The sequence below is a fragment of the Acartia tonsa genome, chromosome 3 (genome assembly GCF_053477335.1).
Source record: "Acartia tonsa isolate MP-2025a chromosome 3, ASM5347733v1, whole genome shotgun sequence".
Lineage (NCBI taxonomy): Eukaryota > Metazoa > Arthropoda > Copepoda > Calanoida > Acartiidae > Acartia > Acartia tonsa.
This window is the reverse complement of record NC_137262.1, coordinates 42,310,470-42,334,713: the sequence shown is the minus strand read 5'-3', so window position 1 is coordinate 42,334,713 and position 24,244 is coordinate 42,310,470. Positions and strand designations below refer to the sequence as shown.

The following is a 24,244-nucleotide window of genomic DNA, read 5'->3' as shown; positions in this document are numbered from 1 at the left end:
CTTCCTTACAGACAAACATTCTAATGTACAATTAGATATCATGAGACTGACAAAGCTGCAGTGAAACAATTTTAATGTCTTGTGCATAACGCGCTGTGTGAAATCCAACAATTGATTTGCTAACCGACCAACACAACAGCCTTGTAAATTAGCTTTGCTACAAATATATTATTTATCCAACTAATCAAGTGCTTTGTATAAGTCAAAATATTGAAAAACACTTCATATTTTTATCCAATCAACTTAAAAGTTAAATTGTGCAATTTATGTTGATAAAACAATTAGATAAATATAATATCGAGGATAACCAAAATTACACCGACGGAAACTGTAATTATTGGTCATGATTCTTCAAAATAAACCGGTTTAATCCATTAAAAATGCCCCCCAATAATTTTTTGAATAATTGAAAAATAAGGGGGTAGAGAAGTTTTTCATTTATTTGTTTATTAGTATTACTTTAGGTCAGGTAAGATTAGGTCAAATTGGGTAATGAGTAGCCCCAAAGGTTTAGGTCACCGCAAGTTAAGCCTCGCTGATTTTTGCCCCCTTCAGGGAATGGGCATAGATTAAAACTACTTTAATTTTTTTTTCAAAATAATGAGGGAGGGAGGGGTTATCAATGAGCGAAAGGTACTGCCTAGTAAAGCACCAATGGATATTATTAGCAATCTAATCACCTGAAACAATTATTAAATGGTTCAAACACAAAGTTAGAATTATAAAATTGGTTGAGAAAACCATTCATTATGGAAAGAATTCATTCTACATTGTAGAATCAACATTTTAGCCCATCTAATTCTCTATATAGTTTCATCAGATCAGGGAATAACAAGCAAAAGCAAAGAAAATTAGACTTAAATATAATTTTTTCAAAAATGTTATATTTAAATAAAAATTAAAGCTTATTACAGCAAATATAGCTATCTTTAATTTTAATAGACTGAATTTAATTTTCGATTTTAGAAGAGCATTTAATTGTAGTTATCTATTTAACTACAATTTTCACTTAAAAAGTGTTCTTTGACTTAACTTGCTTGATTGATTTTTCTTCATTCAACAATATATACATTCTGCTTTATCAAAATCTAGCCCTCTTGTTTATTTGCCTTTACATAACTACTCCTTATTAATTTCTACCCATTAACTTAAATGTTGTATCTATAAAACACTGTTTAGATCCCTGACTCCAGTCCAGCAGAATCCAATAATCCAGCTTTTTCTTCTTGTAGATGAGATTAGAACAGAGAGAGAGTATTTGTGTTGAGCTTGGGATATGGGCAAACAGTTGCTGGCACGATATCAATTAAGCTACCGAATTAGAGGGACAAAAAAGGGTTGAGAAAACTTTGACTAATCATAGTTTCAGGTAGCTTACTTATCAAGCCAAATAAGGCAGTATAGTTACACAGTTTGCACATTCAAGTAAAAAAAGATTAATGGTAAATGGGTTAACAGTTTTGCTAGTTAATCTTCATTTGGATTGTGTTGTTTATCATACTATATCATCAAAACGTTATTGTATTGTATCATAAATGCGTGAACATTTTTCCAAAATATATTTAGAAGAACTTCAGTATTTACAGTTAAATTGATCTCTATTCCATGTGTCTTTTTCACCAGAAGAGTTTGTACCTCTATTTCTAGCATATGTATTTGTAAATGTTTATATGTGGTGTACATGAAACATTAGAATCATGTAAAAACAAGGATGCATTGCAATTCATTACATTTTTCAAACATTAAAAGTTAAAACATTTAAAAAGAATCCTCAAATAATTACACTATTTGTAAAGTTAAGCTTATCAATAAACCGCAATATATTAGTGACTTTGCCTCTAACTCCTAGAGTTTTATCCCCCCCCCCCCCCCCGAGACCAACATAAGGCATTCTTGTAAACAGTTTCCTCTCATTTCTGAGATCTTAAGCTTCAATACTACCTTCCACAAAATTAACTGAAGTGAATACCGATGTAGAAACGGATTTTCATATTGTGTTTAATGCAAAATTACTATGTATTAATTTAATAACTTATCATACTTTGACTGTGACATAAAAAAGTTCTATTTTCTAATCTCAAAAATAATTAAACATGTGTTATATGGCTAAAAGTGTTCTAAAATACTGTACATACTAGGTAGGTAAGATTTGTTGATAGATTTTCTGTCTTTCCTATCAATAATATAAGTAATGTACAAGTGCTGTAAGAATTAGGTATTGATATATTACAGGAAGTTTCAGAAAGGCATGGGTATTCGGATATTTTAAAATCTTAAATTATATGAATCATTTTATGTTTATATTTAAATGTATGTTTTAAGGTTCAATAAGTGGGGGGGGGGGGGGGGGTTAAGGTAGTGGTTTCAAACTTGAAATACAAACAAACATATCATGATTTGTATTTAATATAAAATCGCAGAGTATATGACCCTGCCATTTGCTATTCATGTCATTCTTTAAATTAGTAAAGCAGAGATCTAAGGGATAAGACAATTCATGATAAATTGATGTCAATCGTCAATGACGATGAATAAAATTACCCCTTCTAAAGATCAAAGTTGTTGGTTGATAAGTTAGGACATTGCTATTTAGAACCAACCAATCTAGATTTAATTAAATTACCCAAAGATTTTCAGTCAATGAATGAGAGTTAATAAAACTTTTGGTACCTGTATAATTTACAGTCTAATGTCCCCCTACCTTCCTGAAAGATATAACAAAAGCAAAGATATGTCTTCTAGGAAAAACAATTTTGCCTCCAACTTTAAGTGTTTCTGTCACTTTTTTAAGAATAGAAGTTAAAAATAATTTTACTTTGGTGCTAAAATTTTGTTGTGCACAAAAATCTAATGAAAAATCTAAAATAGGTATATATAGAAGTCCTATTAATATATCATACTTGTTTTTAATACCTTTAGCTTTAAATAGTCTAAACAACTTCATTTTCCTGAATATTATTTAATCTTTTTATTGAATATAAACAACCAATTAACCAAAAACAATCAAATTTTGAGGGCAATTTAGCAATTAAAAAAATCATTTAGCTTTAAAAGGAAAATTAAATCAATTAGAAGTAAAAGTTAAATAACAAGAAAAACAATTTAAAATTAATCATGAACTTTATTGTGATTGATATTTTAAACAGAAAATCAATTACAAACAATAAACTGAACTTTTAAACATTTTGTTTCAGCTTCTAAAATGAAGAAGGAAAAATGTATTTTTATTGCCTATTTCTCTTACTCTAATTGCATTTTTCCATTACAAGGATCTTAAGTGCTAATAAAATCTTTTCCTAAAGATTGCTAAGTCTGTCGGTTTGCTAGTATTTTTACTTATAGAATATTAGAATTCCTCATCTGCTTATTAGAGATCACTGTTTTAAAAACTTGTATGAACATCTTTTTATTTTTTTATACGCTATTTTTGATGTTATCATCATTGTTAATTATACATTTCACAGCAAAAAATGTAGAAATCAATTAAAATATCTTTAACTAAATATAACTTTAATGTTTAAAATAGTTAAATTAGAAAATATACCTATATTGCTTATTCACAGATCCTTCTGTCAATTTTATTTGTCTGAAATTTAATTGTTAAAATATTTTAAATTGTATATAAAAATCAACTATTTAACATAATTGGCTTGCAAAATCTTTCATCAGAAAAAAAAGCTTGCAAATTTTCTGCCATTTAATTATTGGTACAAAAAAACCCGCTTTTTTTGCAATTTGTTACACATTATAATGTGATTGTTATTTAGTCTAAAACTAAATATTCTTTTCAATATAATCAACATAACTTTGTAAATATAACTAGCGGCTGCGCTCCTTATCTAGGGGCTCTATATTCGAAGGGATATGCAAGAGCAGCAAAATAGCCTAAAATCATCAGAGGTTCTATAAGAAGCTTCACTGTAAAGGAGAACCATATAGGTTCAACGGTTAGCGATATCCTTCGCCTCAGACTAAACAGCTTACTACTTTATGTAATACTAGGGGCTACGCCCCTAGTGGCACTTTAGATGTTTTTGTTTGTTAAAGTCTCTACGTTACTTCTTTATGTTACAATACCTCTTTATGTTAAGTTGAAGTCTCCTATATGTTTTAAAAATTTTCGATTTTTTTGTCATTTCTCTTGGGAGGGTGGTTGTACCCTCCCCCAAAATAGTTATAAACCTTCCCAGAACCCATGAAAATCTACCCTGTTAAGGAGAACCCGATCGGTTCAGCGGTTTGCGAGATCCTTTGGTACAGACACACAGACAAACAAACAGACAAACATCCTGTTACTTTAGTATAAGGATGATGTCAAGAAAACAAGCCACTAAGTTCCCTTTTTACCCAAATCTCTATGGAGTGAGGGGACATTGGACTGTAAATTTCACTGGAACCTAAAGTTTTAAACCAAGTTGTCTTATTCATTGGCTCAAAAACTTCTATTGAATTGTAATTGGTTGGTTCCAAACTAAAAGTGTCCAAGATTAATCTAAAGAAGGGGTAGTTTTGTTTATCATCATTTGGGATGTACGTTACTTTTTTATCCAATGTCTCGTCCCCTGAGATCCCTGCAAAAATCTAAATATTTGCCTAAATAATAAATATTGACGTCAAGTTGTCAAACCAGAAATGTATACGGAAGTATATACACAACAAGAAAATAAAAACTTTATGGCATACTATATAATTTGGAAATTTTAGACACGACAAAAACAAGGACAACTGAATGATTGCGTAGCGCCAAAAAACTTGAAAACTTGTTTTCAGGATCTTATATATGAATTTTTGGTTGTCTTCTATGATATTGTCTAATGTATTATATATCTACTTAGATTACGAGAGCAATATATTAATTCTGTCTCGCTTTAGAATAAACTAGTCGTATATCCACTAGCCTCTAGGGGAGGTTAAGAAAATAGCCTAAAACCACCATAGGACATTTATAAATATTTCCCTAAAGAACAATCCATTTGAACCTGCAATTTATGAATTTAATATTTTCAGACATAAAAACTGAATACTTCATACTTTAGGATGACATTTAGCCAAGAAGTAGCTTTGGTTTTTTTTCACTTGGGATATTCAGCCACAATGAACTAATGTATAGACTTGCGCATTTTCTTTAATTTAAACCCTCGTGAGTCATAGTTCATAAACAAGATCAAATAAATCCGCAAATAACATTAAAAAATTAGTAATATTGGATAAGATGACACCCCAAGTTTACAAGGATGAAAATATCCACAAATAGAGTGACAAAAAGCTGTTGATTAGGTAATGTTTTTTTATATTAGGAATGATAACCTTATTTTTACCCCAAAATAGCTGCGCTATTTAAGAGAAAGTTAGGGGAGGGGATGGTGAAACTAGCAAAATAATTCCTCAGCACTGTCTATTCCTTGTAGACCTTATGATTCATAGTAATACAAGGAAAAGTTAAAAAGTGGCGCAGCTTCATGAAACTAACATGATAACAATAATATAGCAATTATAATCTTTCTGGAAACCTTATGACATTTTTAGTGAATTGAATTATATCTCCGATTCAATGGTATCGTTGGTTTAAGTGTATTGATTTTGTTTAATTAAAAACCATCACGGCTAGACGGACGGACAACTTTTGTTAGCTACAATAGGCTATTCTTTTTTAAAAAGTAGTAAGGTTTTTAACCACTTTAGCTCTTTATTTGTCCATTATATGGAAGCTTCACATAGTCCCTGGGTTGTTTTCAGGCTATTTTATTTGGGAATTTAAGTTTTTAATAGTTTTAAGCTATGTATATGCCCCCTCCCTGCAACATTGAACACAGCGCCCCAGATGCTAGGGGCGCAGCCATTAGTTTCAAATAAAAAGAATAATAAGATGATAATTTATAAATACTACCTAAACAATTGAGCAATGTTTTTAATTAAAATTATTTCATCTAACAACAAATAATTTTGTATTTCATATATTTTCAATTAAAAAATGAAAACCTAATATAGCTAGGTAGTAAATTAAATTTCTTTTTAAATAATCCAACAAAGAAAAAAATTTAATGAAAATATTAATTGACTGGATGTGATAATTAGATCATAAAAGTACTCCTTATATAAATCTAACAGAATGTATGTCTGTCTGTAGCTAAGATCCGCTCTATATTTATGGTTCTCCTTTACAGTGAAGCTTCTTATAGGTCTGGGGAAGGTTTGTGCCTATTCATACCAAAGCAAAATCTACCATGGAAAAAAACCTCCCACCATTTTAAAACTAAAATTAAAAATCGATACCTAGTCGTCAAAACAAATGTAACAAATTGAGAAAATCATTAGTGTTTAATTTTCTAACTTTTAGGTTTCCCTTTTTAGGATTTTTATAAAATCTCTCTTGCTATCTCAAATCTAAATTCAGTAAAATATCTGAAAATGAATGAGAAACACGCCTTTCTAAAATTAGCAACATTTAAACATTTTTTGTTAACTTATTTCTCCCCTTTTAATCTCAGCTGTTTAAAAGAATGTAGAATACATGGATATTATGACAGGGGAAAAATTGTTGTCAGTTTAGGTTGTTAATATGTATATCATTTATTGTTTAGTTTTTTTATGCAGTAGGGTGAGAAGGGATGGTTTTAAGAGGGTGGATGGGGGGATCGTTACTAGCCAGCTGCAAGTTTTACTTTATTAGAGTACATGATAATCTGGTGTAAGATTCAAGTAATAATAAATCCAATGCTGTTTATACGTGTGCTTTCTTTGAGTTGTAACACAAGTTAATTAAAATAGTATGTTCAATATTTGTTTAGGTTTTTGCCTCAAGCTAATATAGCAAAAAATCAACAAAATCCAAATGTTAAAAAACTTATTAGATTGGATTTCCAGTTTTTAGTTTCAAAGCTACTCTATAAATCGATTTGTCAATATGCCTAAAAGTAGACTTACTCAGTCTTATCAAGAGCTATGCTATGTTTTCCTTTTATTAATAGTACATACTATTTCTTTTAATTTGGCTAGGACTGTATGAAACTGTTTAATTTATCATTTTAATGAATTTACATAATTCATTCATTTAGAGTTTATATCCAAAAGGGGGCAATGCACGAACAAGAATAAATGATCTTAGTAAACTTAATATTTCATGGGTGGCTTATTCTAGGTTTGTGGTTAAAAAAATTAAGAATGACCCGTCTATAGCATTTAATGATATTGTATTCGTGATTTTTTTGACACCATGAAATTAACAAAGCGTTTGATGAATTTTAGACAAAACTCTGTTTACATTTAAAATTTGTTCTCCTTAAACTGAGGGGAAACATTTTTGTATCGTTCATAATTTTTATTTCACTGGAGTTCAGTAAATAGCCCCCCCCCCCCCTCTAAAAAAAAATGGAGATTGAGATCACTCGTTCGTTCCCAATCCAAGTTTTTGTCAAAGAATTATTACTTTGAAATTCATTTCCCTACAACCAAACGTACTGTAAAGGTTTCAGAATTTAAGATGATAACTAAACCATAACAAATTAAAAATTGTTTATCTATTGTAGAAAAACGTTCTTTTATGATTGAAAACTTATAACTGCATATTTACCATAATCATTGAATAAAAAGGATTGAAAACAAAACATCCTTTTGTAATATAAACTGTCATTTTATATAAACAAATATATTATCAAATATAAATGATAAAACCCTAGCATTGCATTAATAATAATATATACAGAGTTATTTATAGAATAATCTAAGATATACTTTCTCCAAATATAAAACAAAGATGTATAGAGAAAGAAATAACAATTGTCCCAGCTGATATAATCTAGTGGTAAAGCTTCAAATATTTTTCCTACCTTGCTCGACCTCCATGGTTGGATTTCACTTGGATTATTTCATCACTTTGGTCACTGTACACTGTACTGGTGGGTTTTAAGTCAAGTATTAGAAAAAGAGCTTATGCTTAAGCATTAGGCACTGCTGTGAGTTGAGTCAGGTAGAGAGACAATGTTATGTCTAGCCGTAGAAAGATGGATCCACATCCAGGGTGCAGGCTAGGGGGGACTCTCGACTGTGGGGAGTCAAATTGGGGTGTTCCGGGTGCCCTCTGGGGAGAGTTATGGGTGTTTGGGGGTGCTAATGTGTACACAGCCCAGCTATTTTGGCCGGGGGGAGAGAGTATAAGTTGTCACATATTTCAACAAAAAATCATTTTATTCTGAAAAATAAAAGTTTTATATTGTCAAAAGCTTAATACCTTTTTCCCCTATTAAAGTTATCTTGCATTAAAACCTCTGACAATCAAATATCTATATTTTACAAGTTAATATCATCTAATATATTAACTAGGTACAAAGACTTCTAAACAAGTATTCTTACACTGAAAAAAAACTGTTCTTCACAATGAAACCATATAAAAAAATCAACAACACAAAAATGTTAAGTTAAGATAACATTTTACAAATAAGGTAAAAAGTTAGCAAAATGTTAAAACACCTCTAGAAATTAAGAGAGGGAGAGACAGTGAGAGGCCACCCAAAAATAGGAAAAGAAAACAGCTCTTTAACAAGGGGAAACAAAAAAAGGAAAGTTGAAAGGGGGTGTTTTATGAGAGGCCAGTGAAAGGAATAATATATAGAGAAAGAGTGAAGAAATAAAAAGAGAACCACTGCAAAAAGAGGTGATTTCAGCCTTCAAAGGGGCGGAGGCTATTGATTAGTATAGAAAAGATATGAAAAGAGTTGCAGAACTAGAGGGGGATTAAGAAAAATATAAATCAAGGTTAGGTTAGGGTAGTATCACCCTCCCTCCAGAGGTCTTTAATTGCGGGGCTTGGTCAATCTTTATAAGAGGGGGCAGAGTGGAGAGGGGAAGGGGTGGCTCTCAGCAGATATTTGCAATTTATAATTTTAAGAATAGTTCTCACTGAATATACAATACACTGTATAATATATGGATATAAAATTAAGCAAGTGGGAACTGGTTCGAATCCTCTTATAAATAATTGCCTTATACAGAATGCTTATACCCAATATATTTAATAGGAAGTTTTAATTGAAAAATTTTAATTTGAATACATTTTATAGCAATAATGAAATATGCAAGTTAGATTTTGCTCTGCTCAATGTTTATTGAAAGCTGCAAAATTTATATTTCTACAATTCAAATCTTTAATCAAGGGTTATTGTCAAATAATGTCTTTATTTATAAAGTCTTTTTGTATCATAGAATTAAATATTGATAAAAGGTTAATATTTTGACAGAAGATAAAGAAAAACAAAGCTTATTGTGCATTGCTGCAACATATAATATACATATGAAATTGTAAGATAAAGAGATGCTCTAAAAGAGTAAATGAGAGAGAATGAAAGAGGCTGCTATGTGTGTGTGTGTGTGTTTTGTGTCTGCCTGCTGAGTCAGTGTGTGTGTGTGTGTGTCTAAACTTTTTAAAATTCTGCAATGTCAGGGTTAAAATAAAGAGAAATCTCAAAGGAGCTAAAAAACATGATAACATCCATAACTTAAACAATGGAAAATGATTTTAACTATAAAATTTTCTTTCAAATTGGTTTATTTGCTCTGCAAAAGTGCTTACCTTTCTAAATACCCCTAGTGGAACTGTCCTTTTTAAAGGTTTAAAAGGTGTCTGAAATGACAGGAAGGGGGGGGGGGGACATTGAACTGTAAATTATTCTGGTCCCCATTGTTATATAAACACGTTCTCTTATTCGTTTACACTAGCTACTTTTTACAAAATCTTAATTAAGTTGTAAAAACATATCCTTCAATAAATCTTATCTACAGAAAATATTTTATTAATATTTTTTTCGCCTATGATGTAATCCCTTAAATTCCCTGCTTAAATACAGAGACATGGACAGGACACAGTTGACTGCAAAAAATGATGAGGGGGGGAGGAATTGGGCAAAGGTCAAATTTCACCTTAAATCTCATCAAAGAATCGAGGCGTCAAACTAATACAGTTACTAGACAGATTCAATAAGGCAAATGTTTCTTCAAAAAGGCCATTCTCCCTCGATATTAAGAATTAATAAAGAATTGTTTTTATGATTAGGACAAAAAACAAAATGTAAACAAGAGTTTAAAATTAGAATGCAAACACCCAGAAGACGTCTAGAACTTATTTCCTAATATTTTCAGCAAGATAAAATTGTAAATCCGATGAACAATGAAGAGACACTTATACAATATCCATAATATTACTTTTGAAGATTGACAATCAATAAGTTCACCGTTTTCTAATTCATTTAGCTTGAAAAACATTTCAAATTTTATGAAAAATGGCCAAGATCTGCCAAATTTCTACACATACATCCCAATGCTTTCTCATAAAGACACCCAATTACTAATGGATTGACTTGAAATTATTTTGTAATGCTTAAAACCATAAAATTTGGAAATTACAAAGAATTTTGGAAAAAATAGGTATGCCAAATTTAAAAGTGCGACGGGCAATTAGACAAACCTTTTGGAGACCATTGGAACCCACCAGTCCCAGCAAAGAGAATGAAAGGTACGTGTTATCATTATTAAAGCTAATACTTTAACAAATACTAGCGGCTGCACCCTTGGCATCGAGGGCTTTGTATTATAGCCTAAAACTATCCCTTGACCTATGTGATCCTCCCCTAAAAAGAAGAACTCAATTGGTTTAGTAAGGGGGGGGGGGGTAATGCAACCATCTCGTAATCAGTGAGCAAATGGCACTTAGAATTCGAATTTTGATCTGAAATTTTGCATGAGTAATCCTTGGTAGGTCTATTTTCCCTAAATTGAACAAAAAAAAGACAAGATATAACTTTAAAAACGTATTTGGAAAAGATAAAAACTATAAAATATTTTCAATAGAGGCCTACCTGTTAGAGCTATAGTTTGATTGAAAGAAAGGATGCTAAATAGAACATGCTATGCGTGATAGAACAAACATAGAAATTCTAAATTGCTCATATTTTGTTTTATTCATCTATTCAAAGAACTTTATATTTTTATTGAAGCTTGTCTAACAAAATTGACAGATGTGAAATGTAAATGATCTCACCTAAAAGTATATATACATGTGTGTCTAAATATAGTGAAAATGTTTACATTAGGTTACAGTTTGTTCAGTCCTTGTGTAATCAGTCCATCAGTAAATAAGGGGGAGAGCAACTACTCATAGTTCCCGTATAACTTTGTGTTTTTTTACATTTATAAACTCACTAACATCACTACCATAAATAAGTTGAAGTAAACACAAAATTTATTTGTCTCAGTGTAATTTTTGACTTTTCAAGTCGTTTGGCGTTAATAACTGAATAAAATTATTTTCGATTTATGATAAATAAGGGTATTTTAAAGACAAGCATCCATTCCAATTTCATAAATTTCAACATAAGTATTATATTTTAAAAAATCTAAAACACTTTCTGTCAAAGTGCAATGAGAACACAGAATTTCAGCCCCCTTCAATGTTTTGATAAAAAAAAAATAGGGAGGATTAGGGTTGGCAATCCGGATCCGGAATCCACCCAATTTTTGGCCAATTTTGGAATCCGAATCCGGAATCCGCCAAAAATAAGAATCCGGAATCCGCAAGGAATCCGCCACTTTTTTTGACGGATTCTTGAAGAATCCGGAATCCGAATCCGGCCCAAAAATTCGACGGATTACCATCACTAGGGAGGATGGAGTTATTCGTGTGTTATTATCATACTTTTAAGTTAGGTTATATTGGGCCCAGGCAAACCCCGAAAGGGTTGATTTTTTTTAGAGTAATATCAGGGCTCGGCAGTCACTATGTTCAAGCATATTATACTGATGACGAGCCCTGGTAATTAATATTACCAATCAAACACTATTCTAATGTCAAAATAACAACTATATTAACTAAATGAATTACTTTATTTAATGTTTGCTAAAATGGAAAGGTTTATTCTTGTTTGGTTTTCTTGCAATGTTATCAGACAGCTGAATGAGTCATGATAAAATCCTTACGGCGGAGCTGCGTAGAATATAAAATTACCAGAACTTATCATTTGACCACAACTTTGAAACCATACAATGTGGAATATTAATGGAATTATTAATATATGGGAAATACCACATATTTATCATTTGTTGTATTTGTCAATTATATTAATTGTTTTATATACCATATATTAAACAATAGTGTCCTTAATAGTAAGAATTTTTAAAGTAGCGAAGCTACTCTATAATTCACATTGGCTCTCCGTCCGTCAGTCATTCTGCAAGGCTATGGGGGAAGGGTGATTTTCTCATCTGCTTTTCATAGGGCAGAATATTTTGTGAAGATAACCTATACAAAGGAGCATCAGTATAACTGTGTGTACATGTGTTTTGTCACAGGGCCTGTGAAATTTTACAACTATTTTGTGGAGCGTACCACCACCCTCCCAAGAGAAATCAACCCTATAAAAAATGACAAACCTTAAAAAAAATTTCAATAAATGACTTACCCCACCACTCAACATATGCCCCTAGAAGCCTGTAAAGGTGTAGCCGCTTGTAATTGTTAAGTATAAGCAAGGAAAATTACGTTCAATTTGAATCTCCAATGAAAAAGTCAATATAAAAGTTTCTTTAGAATAGAAAGAACATCAACTAAATTAAAATGTGAGTTCTGCTACTTTATAATAGCTAACGCTCGTTTCACCGATTTGTTTAGCCTCGCTGTTATGTACCTCTGGGGATAACTGATAACAACGTAGGACCCAATGCATTAACGTTCTAACTATTGCAGACAACCAGGAGTCCTTACCGTGCAGGTTAATGTGTTGCGTCTGTTATGAACCAAGGCATTCCCCATTCTTGTCACTTACTATTAATGTCGGGCAATTGACATAGCAGCATAAGGTAAGACTTTCAGCGTCTTCAGATATGATGAGTTGTGGGACGAGATTCGAACCCTTCACCTCCCCAACGACTTGCGCTACTTGTTACTCTACTGTAGAGGGTTATGAAAGTTAATATTAATTATGAATATTCATTAATAAGTATAGCTCATTTTCATTATATTTTATCTGAAAAAATAATACAGGTTTTAAATAAGAAATACTTATTAATAAACATGAAAACATTTATTAACAACAATGGTGAAATCTGAATAAATATAATTGGTGCTTAATTAAAACATTAAGAACAAATATATGTATACACAACAATACTTAAAACGTTCAAAGATGAGTAGGTAGATGTATTTAAAATTAATATAATTTAAAATAGAATACAATAATGGGTCAAGAAATAAAAAAAGGGCTTTTATTGTACAAATCTATAGAAAAGTACAAAATAAAAAATGTATTCTGTGACTGCCATTAAAAAGAATTTAAAAATTGTTATCTAACATACCTAAATACTAATACACTCTAATAGCTTTGACTCAAAGGGCATTTAAGTAACATATACTCTAATTGCGGTATACAACATTTCTGTTAGAATGAGTGATTGAGTCAGTGAGGGAAGCGGATACTATAGAGATGCTACGCATCTACAAGCTAAAAATTGAGTTCACTTTTATCAATTTTTCTGTCCTTGTTACGATCAAACATTTGGAAGATAAATTCTGCCTCTTCAGATGGTACCTACGATAAAGCTTTTCCAGTATGGCCTCGAAACCGATTATTATCCGGTGAATTAGAACCGGTTCTAAGTCATACTGAAAAATCATATATAACATCGTACTATATCCAGTTTTCTATGAATATAAAAATGTACAATCATAAGATGAAAACCATATTTTTAGAACGTGCCTTCGGAATCTCGGGGCTAAAAAACTGGCTTTAATCTTCAATTGGACATTTTTATATCCGCGGAAACCTGTTTATAATACGATGCGATAAATAACTATTAAATTGCAATAATTTGGTTTCAATATCTTTTTTGTCCATTCAGGGGTATATATTTTCCAACCAAGATAAGTTATATTATGAAATTAGATGAATATATGCTTAATTTCTTTCCGTGTCAATTCCTGTCTAATTGGGTATTGTAGAATCCTCATTCTTAAAGTTTACCAGCTACAAAAGGGAAAATTTTCATGCATAAACTTTGAGATAAGGGTTATTTTACAATCTATTGTCCCATCCCTGAAATAATACTAACCTTATGTCCAACCAACTTATTCAAGGCTGTCTTGAATTCAGTTTCTGTTATTTGATCTTTTCGAGAATTTACAATATCCTAAATTAAAATTAACCATATTTTTTATGTGTTTTGCTTTTGGATAGCTTAGGTTATAATTGGTTAACGGGTAACCCCGCAAGATAAGGGGCACTGCAGGTATTGGACCCGCAGGGTTGGATACAGAAATAATTAAACCCCTTATATTTTAAATTCATTTATAATATAAAGAAAGTTACAGTAAAAATTTCCTTGAACTTAATTGTGCTATCTATGTTTAAGATCTTTTAGTATGAGAAGGTTCAGCCTTCTCATACTAAAAGCAATTGAGTAGCAATGAATTCAATAATGAAACTATTAAAAAAAAAATGGAATATTCTTTAGAAGTGTGAACAAAATTGACTCTGGTATAAAATGTAAAACTAAAGTACTTACTTCCAGTTCATCTACATACGTCAGAAAATTCTTTAAAACCTAAGAGCAAATTTTTATTTAACCAGTAAATTTAGAAAATAATTTATTTGCACTTTGATAAAAATCAAGATTTTAATATTTGGTTAGAGCTTTTATAAATATGTATATATTTCAAATGAAAATTAGAAATAAGTCAACTTACTTTAAAACTGTGGGCATTTGTTGTATCAAATCTGAGAGTTTGATAATTTGCTCTAAAATAAAAAATATATTTTCTTTATTTCCTTATTTTTTCTAATTACAAATCTTTAGGTTCATGGTCCTTTTGAAGAAAAAGAGTAAAGTTGTGCTTTTTTTAGGTGAAATTGTTATTTGTTATTCATATTATCTTTCTGATTAAAAGCCTCTACATTATTTTTTGTAAAAAGTTATCTAAAGCAAGCTCAATTTAACAAACAGACCTAACAACATATTAAAGAGTAATGGATTTGTTATTGATTGGATCTTACACCAGATTATCATGTTTTCTAATAAAGCGAAACTCGTAGCAGGCTATAATAACTATTCCCTCCCTACACCCTCTTTACAACATCCACTCCCCTCCTACTTTATAAACAAACTGACCAATTAATGACATGAGAAATAGCAACCTAGATTGACGACAATTTTTCCCCTGTCATAATATCTACATCTATTTAAAACGTAATCTTAATATTGAAAATTCTTTTAATAAAAAATGGAATTTACCTAAACTTGGTGTATATCAAAACCATTATGACAGATATACCCCCAATAGTGGCATAAAAAGCGGCCAAATTTTCTTCCATTCCGTGGGTTAGATTCATGCCAAATATTCCTGTTATATATTTAAATCAGTTATGGTCCACATTAAAGTATAACTTCTATTTAACTATGAGTAGGTAAATGGGTGGTGGAATTATTTTCTTTCCAATATCTTCAATCTCAAGGAGACATATTATAGAATTTTCAAAAATTCGTTGCCTTATGTGAAGAAAGATTGTAAGTAGGAAAAATCTTACCAGCAATTAAACCGCCTGAAGCAATCGATAGCGTTCCCATCTCCATAAACAAGCTCATTCGAATCATCTAGTAAAGTAAACATATATGTGTTTCTTTAGTTACAAATTCTGGTTGGTAACAGGAAGACAGTAACACCGGTCGGAAACTGCAAGGATAGAAACAAGAAAAGGGGGTAGAAAAGTTTTGCTCTTTAATATACTAAAATATTTACCTTATTTCTAGCAGTATCTAAATGAGCAGCTATAAATTGGTTTGTATCTTCAATTCTGTCCTAAATAACAAAAAATATGAAACTTTTTAAGTAACAAAAGTAGAGACGGACTAACGTTCAAACATACTTAAAGTATAGAAAAGCAAAACTTTTAAATGCATTAAAATATAATATTTATTAAGTTTTAAGAGTTACACACGCAAGCAATATAAATTCTAAATTATTGGATTAAATAGAATTACTGACGTGGGTTTTATAAATCCTCTAATTTCTATTTCTAAATGATATTATTTTAATTCTGTTTCTATGAAGTAAATTATTTGATTCTGCATAAAATACAGTAAAAAATTATTTAGAGAAAAATATTACAAGTTGATATAAATAAAAATATTAATCATAGCCAATTAAATCCAAAGCTTCTTATTTACTTTCAAAATCAAATTTATTAATACAGTTAAGCTAATTAGGGCAGTGATTATTTCTATGCACAGATTGGATATCTGGTAAAGGTCTTGCAATAGAATGATTGGTCGTCTGTTGGTTTTTGGATGATACGATCCTATCCTCGAACCCTGGACCCTTAGGACAACAAAGACAATAACCCAGGGAGGGAGGGGACATTAGACTGTTTATTACACTAGTCCCCAAGGTTTTATAATAGCATTTTAATATTCGTTGGCTTATCTACTTTGAGGACTTTTGATGATTTTTGATTGGATGGTTAATTAAGTTGAGTGACCAAATGTTTCTTTCAACTACCAATTGTAATCTACAGAAGGGGTAATTTTGAGTACTTCATTTTGGATGTACAGTACATAAATTTACCGGCCATTGTCTTATCCCTTTAGATCCCTGCATCCATGTAAGGTATAGGACATGTGTATTAAGTAAGCTTGCCAACCTTAATCCTTCTAACATTGGAATGAATATCATCTAAATCTGCGAGGTAGGATTCTAACAACAGCTCTACTTCTTCATGTTCAGATATCTAAAAAATAATAAGTCATGAATACAATAAAGTAAAAGGATCTGTCTGTCTATCCGTGTGTTTGTACCTAAGGATCTTGCTAACCACTAAACCGATTTGGTTCTCCTTTACACGATAGCTTCTTATATGTCCTGGGAAGGTTTATAACAATTGCATGTTATAGCACAAAATCAAGCATATTTATTAGGGTGTGATAAAATCTACCTGTACCATAACAGAAATTAACCCACATTGGGGTTAGATATTGGGTGTCGAGTTCCAGATCACAGTGTTTTCACTTTAAATAAATAAGAGGGTCTCAAAAATGATGCCTGTTTAATAACTTCCTATGATCATAGCTAGGGCAAATTGACTCAAGTAAGTCTATTTTATTTTACTTTAAATGATTAAAACTAAAACTTAATTAGAGTTTCTAAGAATAAAATATCAACATTAAAACACAAAACTGTAACTTAGTAATTAAATATAATAGAAATAATTTTATTATTTTGACAAAAATGAAATTAATAAACCAAATATTACCTACAAAATAATTTTAGATTTTAAAAATCCTTTTTGTAAAATTATTTGCAAAGAGAGGGGATTATCATTGTAGAAATCTCGTAAATTAATTCATGAGCTCCACTGCTTATGAGTAGCCTCCTATAAACAGTTATTACAAGCCACAATTAATATATTTAATGGAATTTTGTATCCAATTTTGTTTGTGTCATTTTTTACTCAGAAAATGAGATTAATGTAACAAAAACTGATGAATGGCAGTTTTGTGATGATGAATCATTTACTATGGATATTAATATTTTAATAGCAGTCGCTCAACATTAAGGCAAGGTATTATACAATATAATATACAAACCTCTGTACGTTTCTTTGTAAGGTAGAGTCCAATCAAATCTTCATCATTGCTTAAAAGTCCCTGAAGCATTATTGAGATAAGGATAAAAAATACTTTTAAAATCTAATATTCACAAGAACACAAGAGATAAATGGGCCAAGCGAGTAACAGTAGAAATACTCAATGATCTCCAGAATTTTAATAAAAAAATCAGACGTCTATCTTTAGTAAGAACATGGAAAATTTAGACAGACAGGCAAACAGACGTCAAAATTGGCTAATAAAGCAGTTTTGCTACATACCATCTCACATAACTAAATACATATTAGTCTTGCAGAATAGTTATTTATTGCATCGTATTATAGACAACTTTCTGCGGATAGTAAAATAAAAAATAAAAAATTTTGTGGGAAATTGTCAAAATAGTACGATATTTGATTTTTCAGCATGACTTATAACCGGTTCTAGTATATACCTGTAAAATTCTGCTTAAATTCAGAACATCAGATTCAAAATCTCCCAGACTTTTCTTAACAGCTAATAATCTCCTACAAGAATAAGATTGATGTAGTTAGAATCTCATTTGAATTATCAAATCTTCAGAAGTTAAATGTTTGTCTGTCTGTGTGTTGCTTTAGATCTTTAAAACAGTTATAGTAAAAAGTTTATGTAATTATGTCTTGATAATAGGCTAGATTTATATCTTTTCAATATTAAGGAAAATCCATAGGATAAAAAAGCCTTTGAAAATCAAAATACTAAGATTATAAATTAATCTAAAATTTTACCTGAGCATATTAGAGCTGGGGTCGCAAGAAATCTGCTGTAGAATTAAGTCTACAGCTGGAGAAAGCATTTGCAGATGTCTTTCAAACTAAACAATAAATGACATTAAAATTCTTATCAAAAAGTAACATGATCTGTATGTCTTTCTCTGTCTATGTATGTGTTTAGGGATTTTTTATAACTATTTTGGGGGGAGGGTGCCCTCAATATTCAATGAGATATCGCCCCCAGAAAAAATGACCCTCCAAAGGCTATTTAAAGTGGAGGATCGATTTTCTTTAAATGTATCCAACTCCAAGTTTCTGTAACAGGATAGAGAGCGTTTTTACCATATTGATTACATAATGTGTTCAGAAAAAGAGTATTTCTTATTTGGTTGACTTCAGACAAATAATAAGTAGGTACACTACAAGACAATCAAGACAGACGTGTATTTGTAGCTTTGCTACTTAAAAAAATACAGGTAACTGACCTTTTCAACAGTAACTGATAAAGCACATTCAAGAATTTTCTGCTCAAACTCGATGGTTTCAGAACTATTAACAAAATATTTTCATGATTTTATAAATTATTCATGGTAAACCCAATGCAACATCAAGGATCTTATATATGCAGGCTTATAAATGCAAAATTTTTATATCTTATTATAAAAAGTAGTAATGTTTTACTATCTGTAGCAAAATATTTCGATAACTACTAAACCGATTGAGTTCTCCATTTTATTGAAGCTTATTAAAAGTTTTAGGCTATTCTATTTTTTCATATCTAAGTTTGGTTTGAGGCTATTTCCCTACATTCCTTACTCCTTCGAATATAAAGCTTCCATATCTAAAACTAGCCATATAAACACAAGTTATTTATCCCTAGTTTCTTCTTTCATCACCTGTTTTGGTAGAGTCGAAGTACATTGTCAAAGTCGTTTATATTCTTAATCTTTTGATTTGTTAAACTAAAAAAATAGGCATTAGGTAGTTTTAATAATTTTATAACATAAAAGGGGATACAAAATAAACATTAGTGACATTCTTAATGGATAATTTTTTATGGCTCTTTTATGGCATTGAAGTTATAACAATACTTGTTTTAGTAATGGAAAGGCTGCCCAGATTACGAGTTTATATAAAAAAAATATTTTAGTTCCCTCCACCCTTTGCTTTTTCATTATTTAATACCAAACACAAACACACATATTTTGACAAAACCTATTAGTTAACTTATAAACAGGGGGGAAGGGGCTGTCATTTGGACACCCGGGATAAGTAAAAGAATAATGATACCTTTGTTGAGTTAAATTAATAAACTGTCTCTGTATTCTTTGTTGATGATTGTGATTAGCCTGGGCCTCACTATTTTGTGACCGATGGAGTGGAGGGAGCTCTGGACTTGGTATTCTTGGTTGATAATTGTTGTACTTAGCCTCACAATCTCTGTAATGTTGGAGGGGCTGCTCAGGATTTTCCAGCATCAGACATCTGTCTTTCCATACTAACAACCTAAATTGTTAGACGTTTCAAGACCATAACATCTATAGGTAGTGTAGCACAAAAAAATCATGGACAAAAAGACATTTGGTTGTAGAGCAAAAATTCAGTTGTAGGAAAAATTAAAATTCACGAATCCTTAGTAATAAAACATTTTTTTCTTTTTAAAGCAAGAAAAGTTTAATAAATTAAATATTATGCCTCTCCCCCAATTAGTAGATTACTCTAAACTTCTTTTCATGTATGATTATATAACTGACAACTTTCCATTCTTTTGAAAATAAATTTTATTCTTATTATAGACAAGTTACACAGACTAGTTGCGCACCAACTGGCTATAGGAATCTTCACTGAATATATCAAATCATTGTCGAAAAAATCACATTATCCCCTTAGCTTTACGGACTGACTGAAGGACGGGCGGACAAAGTGAATTACAGAGTAGCTTCGCTACCAAAAACTAGATTGATAATCGACGAAAAGACTGTATTTTCAATGTTTCTGAGACAACTAAAAGAAGCAATGGAGTAAATAAGTTAAAGTTTTTGTTCCTTTCATAAATACTAATCAATTGTCGCCAATAAAAAGAAAAAAAATGAATATAACTTTCTAAATTAAAACTAATACCTCAGACTCTTAAATGAATAGTTTAAATACTACCTTAGGGAGAGTATTTCAATAACAATACAATCAGAATTTGGTCTGGGAAGAATTGAGCACACATCACCGCGTCCTCCTATATATAAGAATACAATCAGAGTTTGGTCTGGGAAGAATTGAGCACACATCTCCACGTCCTTCTATATATAAGAATACAATCAGAATTTGGTCTGGGAAGAATTGAGCACACATCACCGCGTCCTCCTATAACAATAACAATACAATCAGAATTTGATCTGGGAAGAATTGAGCACACATCACCGCGTCCTCCTATAACAAGAACAATACAATCAGAATTTGGTCTGGGAAGAATTGATCACACATCACCGCGTCCTCCTATGAACAGAACAACGTTATGTTGTTTATCTGCGCGACAACTAGCTATCTCTTTCAATAAAACCAAATTCTTTCTTCAAAAAGGATAAAAAAAAGTATTTTTACTTCACTTATCTGATTTAACTAAAGGATTTTATGCAATACTAAATGGGTAATCTTTTGAACAAGAAAAGGATTCTTTTTGTCTTGTCTTTGTTTTTTTCATTCTATAAAGATGTTATCTAGTTCTTAAAGTTGTACTTTATGTTGTAAATATTATGTGTGCTACTCTAAAATCTTATTTTTTATTCAATGTTATTTTAAACCCCTAGTCTCCACGACGACGAGCGAAAGGGCTGCATTTTGTGAGAATAATGCAAATATTTCTGCTTTACTCTGGTGCATGTACTAGCATACTATAAATATATATTAATATTTAATATTCCCTACCATAGAAACGGGTATATGTATGTATATACACAATATTGATTAGATTTCACCGTAAACATTTCATGTGACCTTTTCTTTCTCTTATGTAAATATAAATTTATCTTTACATACGTCTCGTTTCAGTTAGCATCATACCCTCAAAGGGTAAACATGTGAATACACATGTATTCCCCCGGTTTGCACTGAGTGTGTAAACAATTGTCAGTAATTAGCTTTCTGAGCAAAATTAAAATGACATTGTTGTGTGAATTTGAAAACCAAACTCTACCACCATCAAGAAGATTTCATCCTGGTTCCTGTGGTTTTTATGCATATTATATTATAAATTAGTAAGTTTATATAATGCATAAAAAAATATAACATGTTCTTAGAGTAAAAACCTAATTAATAACTCTACATACAAAGATGTCACATGATCCTCTGTACCCCACCCAACCCCACCCCCCTCTCCCGCTGCTAAGTTTCCCACCCAGGTATTACAGATGTCAACAACAATCTACCGTGTCAGCTTTCATATTTATATTCATCTACTCAAGTGAAAAAGTGTAAACATTTGGGGTCCCAGAATCTCCCCAAATGCTCTTTCCTTTTTATGCTAACTCTCCATTTGTTTTATACATTTGGATTATGAAGGCTTTGTAGCTGGGCCTTTTTCATGCAATTGTATGAAGCTTTATAAATCTGCTACAAGATTCTTGCAGCTGACTGGCGGCCGCCTTAAAAAATGAAGTTTCATCATTTTTTTAAGTCCTCAACAATCCACAGAGACCTTGGACTGTGGCCCTCCAATACCCAACATTCTCCATCCTCCCCCTGCTTACTATCTACTTATCAACTCATTAAAGCTTGCTTATAATAATATCATACAGTAAAAAGTGAAAAAAAATAAACCACCAAACAAGCTACCCAACTATCTAACAAATGAACGTGCTTATAACTAAATACCGATATAACAAGCTATGTAATACTATCTTTAACTATTAATAATGTATTAATTTAAAATGTACTAACATAACCTAAACACTAACATTTTAACAAACAATAATCATAACAATTACTTTGTATATTGTTTCATTTAATGAAATAAATATTCTAAATGTACATACGTCTCGTTTCAAACTTTCAAGAAACATTTAAGAATAGTATTTATCGCCCGAAGGCCCGGGCTAACGAAACTGGTATTAATTTTATTATTTTTATTTTAATATTCGTGGAAATTGTCTGTAATTTGATCATATACATGATTTTTTAGTATGGCTGAGAACCGGTTCTAATCAATCAGACATTAATCGGTTTCGAAACCATACTGAAAAACAAATTATGTCTTAACTCAGCAATCAGAACGAAAAAAAAAACAGTTTCCCAAGAATTTCAAAAAAAAATTTATTTTATCTGTAGGAAAGATTAATATATCTACTATTAACCTATCCTTGTATCTTACCATTTGATAATATCCGCAGATCCCTAAATATATTTGGTTTTCTTTAAATATATTTGTGTGTTAACTTTTTATAATTTAAGGTGACTGGAGAAGTTATTTCCCAGTATGGATTCAAAACCGATTAATATCCGCTGGATTAGTTAACCGGTTTCCTGCTATAATTAAAGATAATTGTAAAGCATCGTATTACAGACAATTTCCCACGAATACTAAAATAAAAACCATGAAATTAACACTAGTTTTGTTAGCCCGGGCCTAACCGGGGCTAACTGGTTTTCATCTTATAATTTTTTATTTTAACATCCACGGAAATCTATAATACGATACGTTCAAAAATTATTGTAATATTTAAAGAAAACCATCCCTTAATGACAATTTTTTTGGTGACTTATGTAGAATATCTTGGATAGAAACAGTTTTATGTTGGTGATCGCCAGCCTTGTCTATCTGTACCACTGGCAGCTCTGACAGGCTTTGTACTTTACATCTCTAAAAGTTTTGTGGACACTTCATAAATTTTTCTATTAATAACTAATCTAGTAGCAAATCCTTTTTCTTATGGTTAAAATTTAAATGGTTCAAGACATTATTGGTCTTGTTATACTAACGGTTGCGCCCCTAGCCCCTAAGAACTCTGTCTTCTGGGTAAGAAGAGGGCTGAACAGTAGCCTAAAACCATCCCAAGGCTAAAATTTTAAATTAAAATAAACTAGAACCATCTTGGGACCTATATGAAGCTTCCTTAAATAAAACGGATATTTCAATCAGTTCTATAGTTATAGAAATCTTAAACTATAGACAAAAAGGCCCTAATTCTTTATAATAGGATATTCTTAATTTACCTATTCTCTTTTTGTAGCAAACCTTATTTCTATATAAAAATTTATCAAAAATGTTTCAAGCCATTACTGGCCATGACTCATTTTAAATATCGTATTAATCAATTTCGAAAGTACACATTTTTAAGTTTACGAAATACTCTAAAATTAAAGTTTAGAAGTGTCCCTTGAATAGTCTCTGAGAGCTAACTCCTGAAACCATATTAAACAATCTTGTTGAGCCATGCATTTTCACAGCTTTGTTTTAAACAACAATTCACAACATCAATACGTTATATTATAACACAACCACACTGACAGAAATGTACTATATTAACTAAGAGTCCGGCTATGTTTTTGTTTTGATTTCTGTGTGGGATCAGCTGTTTTTTCTCCTTTCTAAATAATACAACACACACTCACACACAGACTCCCACACACACTCACACACAGACTCCCACACACATTTCATTTCCCTTATCATCTATTTTGCAATATGAACCAAACCTGTTGCTACAAAAATGCGATAAGTAGAAAAAAGCAACGGCAACAATTATAACGTGATGGACGTTTCTCAAATAGACATAATAGATACATATATATTATATCTTTCTGAAGATTGCGAAAGCATGAAACTTTAAGTTAAAGATAAATAAAATTGAAGTAAAAAACGTTGTTTTACTATAAAATATATT

At 31.0% G+C, this 24,244-nt stretch overlaps 2 protein-coding genes across 3 annotated transcripts in view; both read right to left on the bottom strand.

Annotated features, from left to right (window-relative positions):
* Nucleotides 1-8,190, bottom strand: part of MAPk-Ak2 (MAP kinase-activated protein kinase 2) — a 55,380-nt gene extending 47,190 nt beyond the window's left edge. For both annotated transcript variants that reach the window (XM_080154074.1, XM_080154075.1), the window contains exon 1: nt 7,827-8,190. In XM_080154074.1, coding sequence (XP_080010200.1) covers nt 7,827-7,842 — 16 coding nt within the window. In that variant the 5' untranslated portion in view covers nt 7,843-8,190. The remainder of the gene's footprint in view (nt 1-7,826) is intronic.
* Nucleotides 8,191-13,004: 4,814 nt separating this feature from the next.
* LOC145314234 (uncharacterized) lies at nt 13,005-24,135 on the bottom strand. Its single transcript, XM_080154064.1, has 18 exons — nt 23,739-24,135; nt 23,098-23,222; nt 22,732-22,756; nt 20,526-20,601; nt 19,662-19,877; nt 19,268-19,333; nt 18,857-18,920; nt 18,387-18,472; nt 18,074-18,146; nt 17,620-17,679; nt 16,677-16,763; nt 15,776-15,835; nt 15,564-15,630; nt 15,271-15,379; nt 14,726-14,777; nt 14,545-14,583; nt 14,092-14,169; nt 13,005-13,571 (listed from the first exon to the last, which is right to left on the bottom strand). The coding sequence occupies exons 1-18, from the start codon at nt 23,797-23,799 to the stop codon at nt 13,485-13,487; spliced, it is 1,431 nt and encodes a 476-aa protein (XP_080010190.1). The 5' UTR covers nt 23,800-24,135; the 3' UTR covers nt 13,005-13,484.
* Between the last annotated feature and the right edge of the window lie 109 nt (nt 24,136-24,244).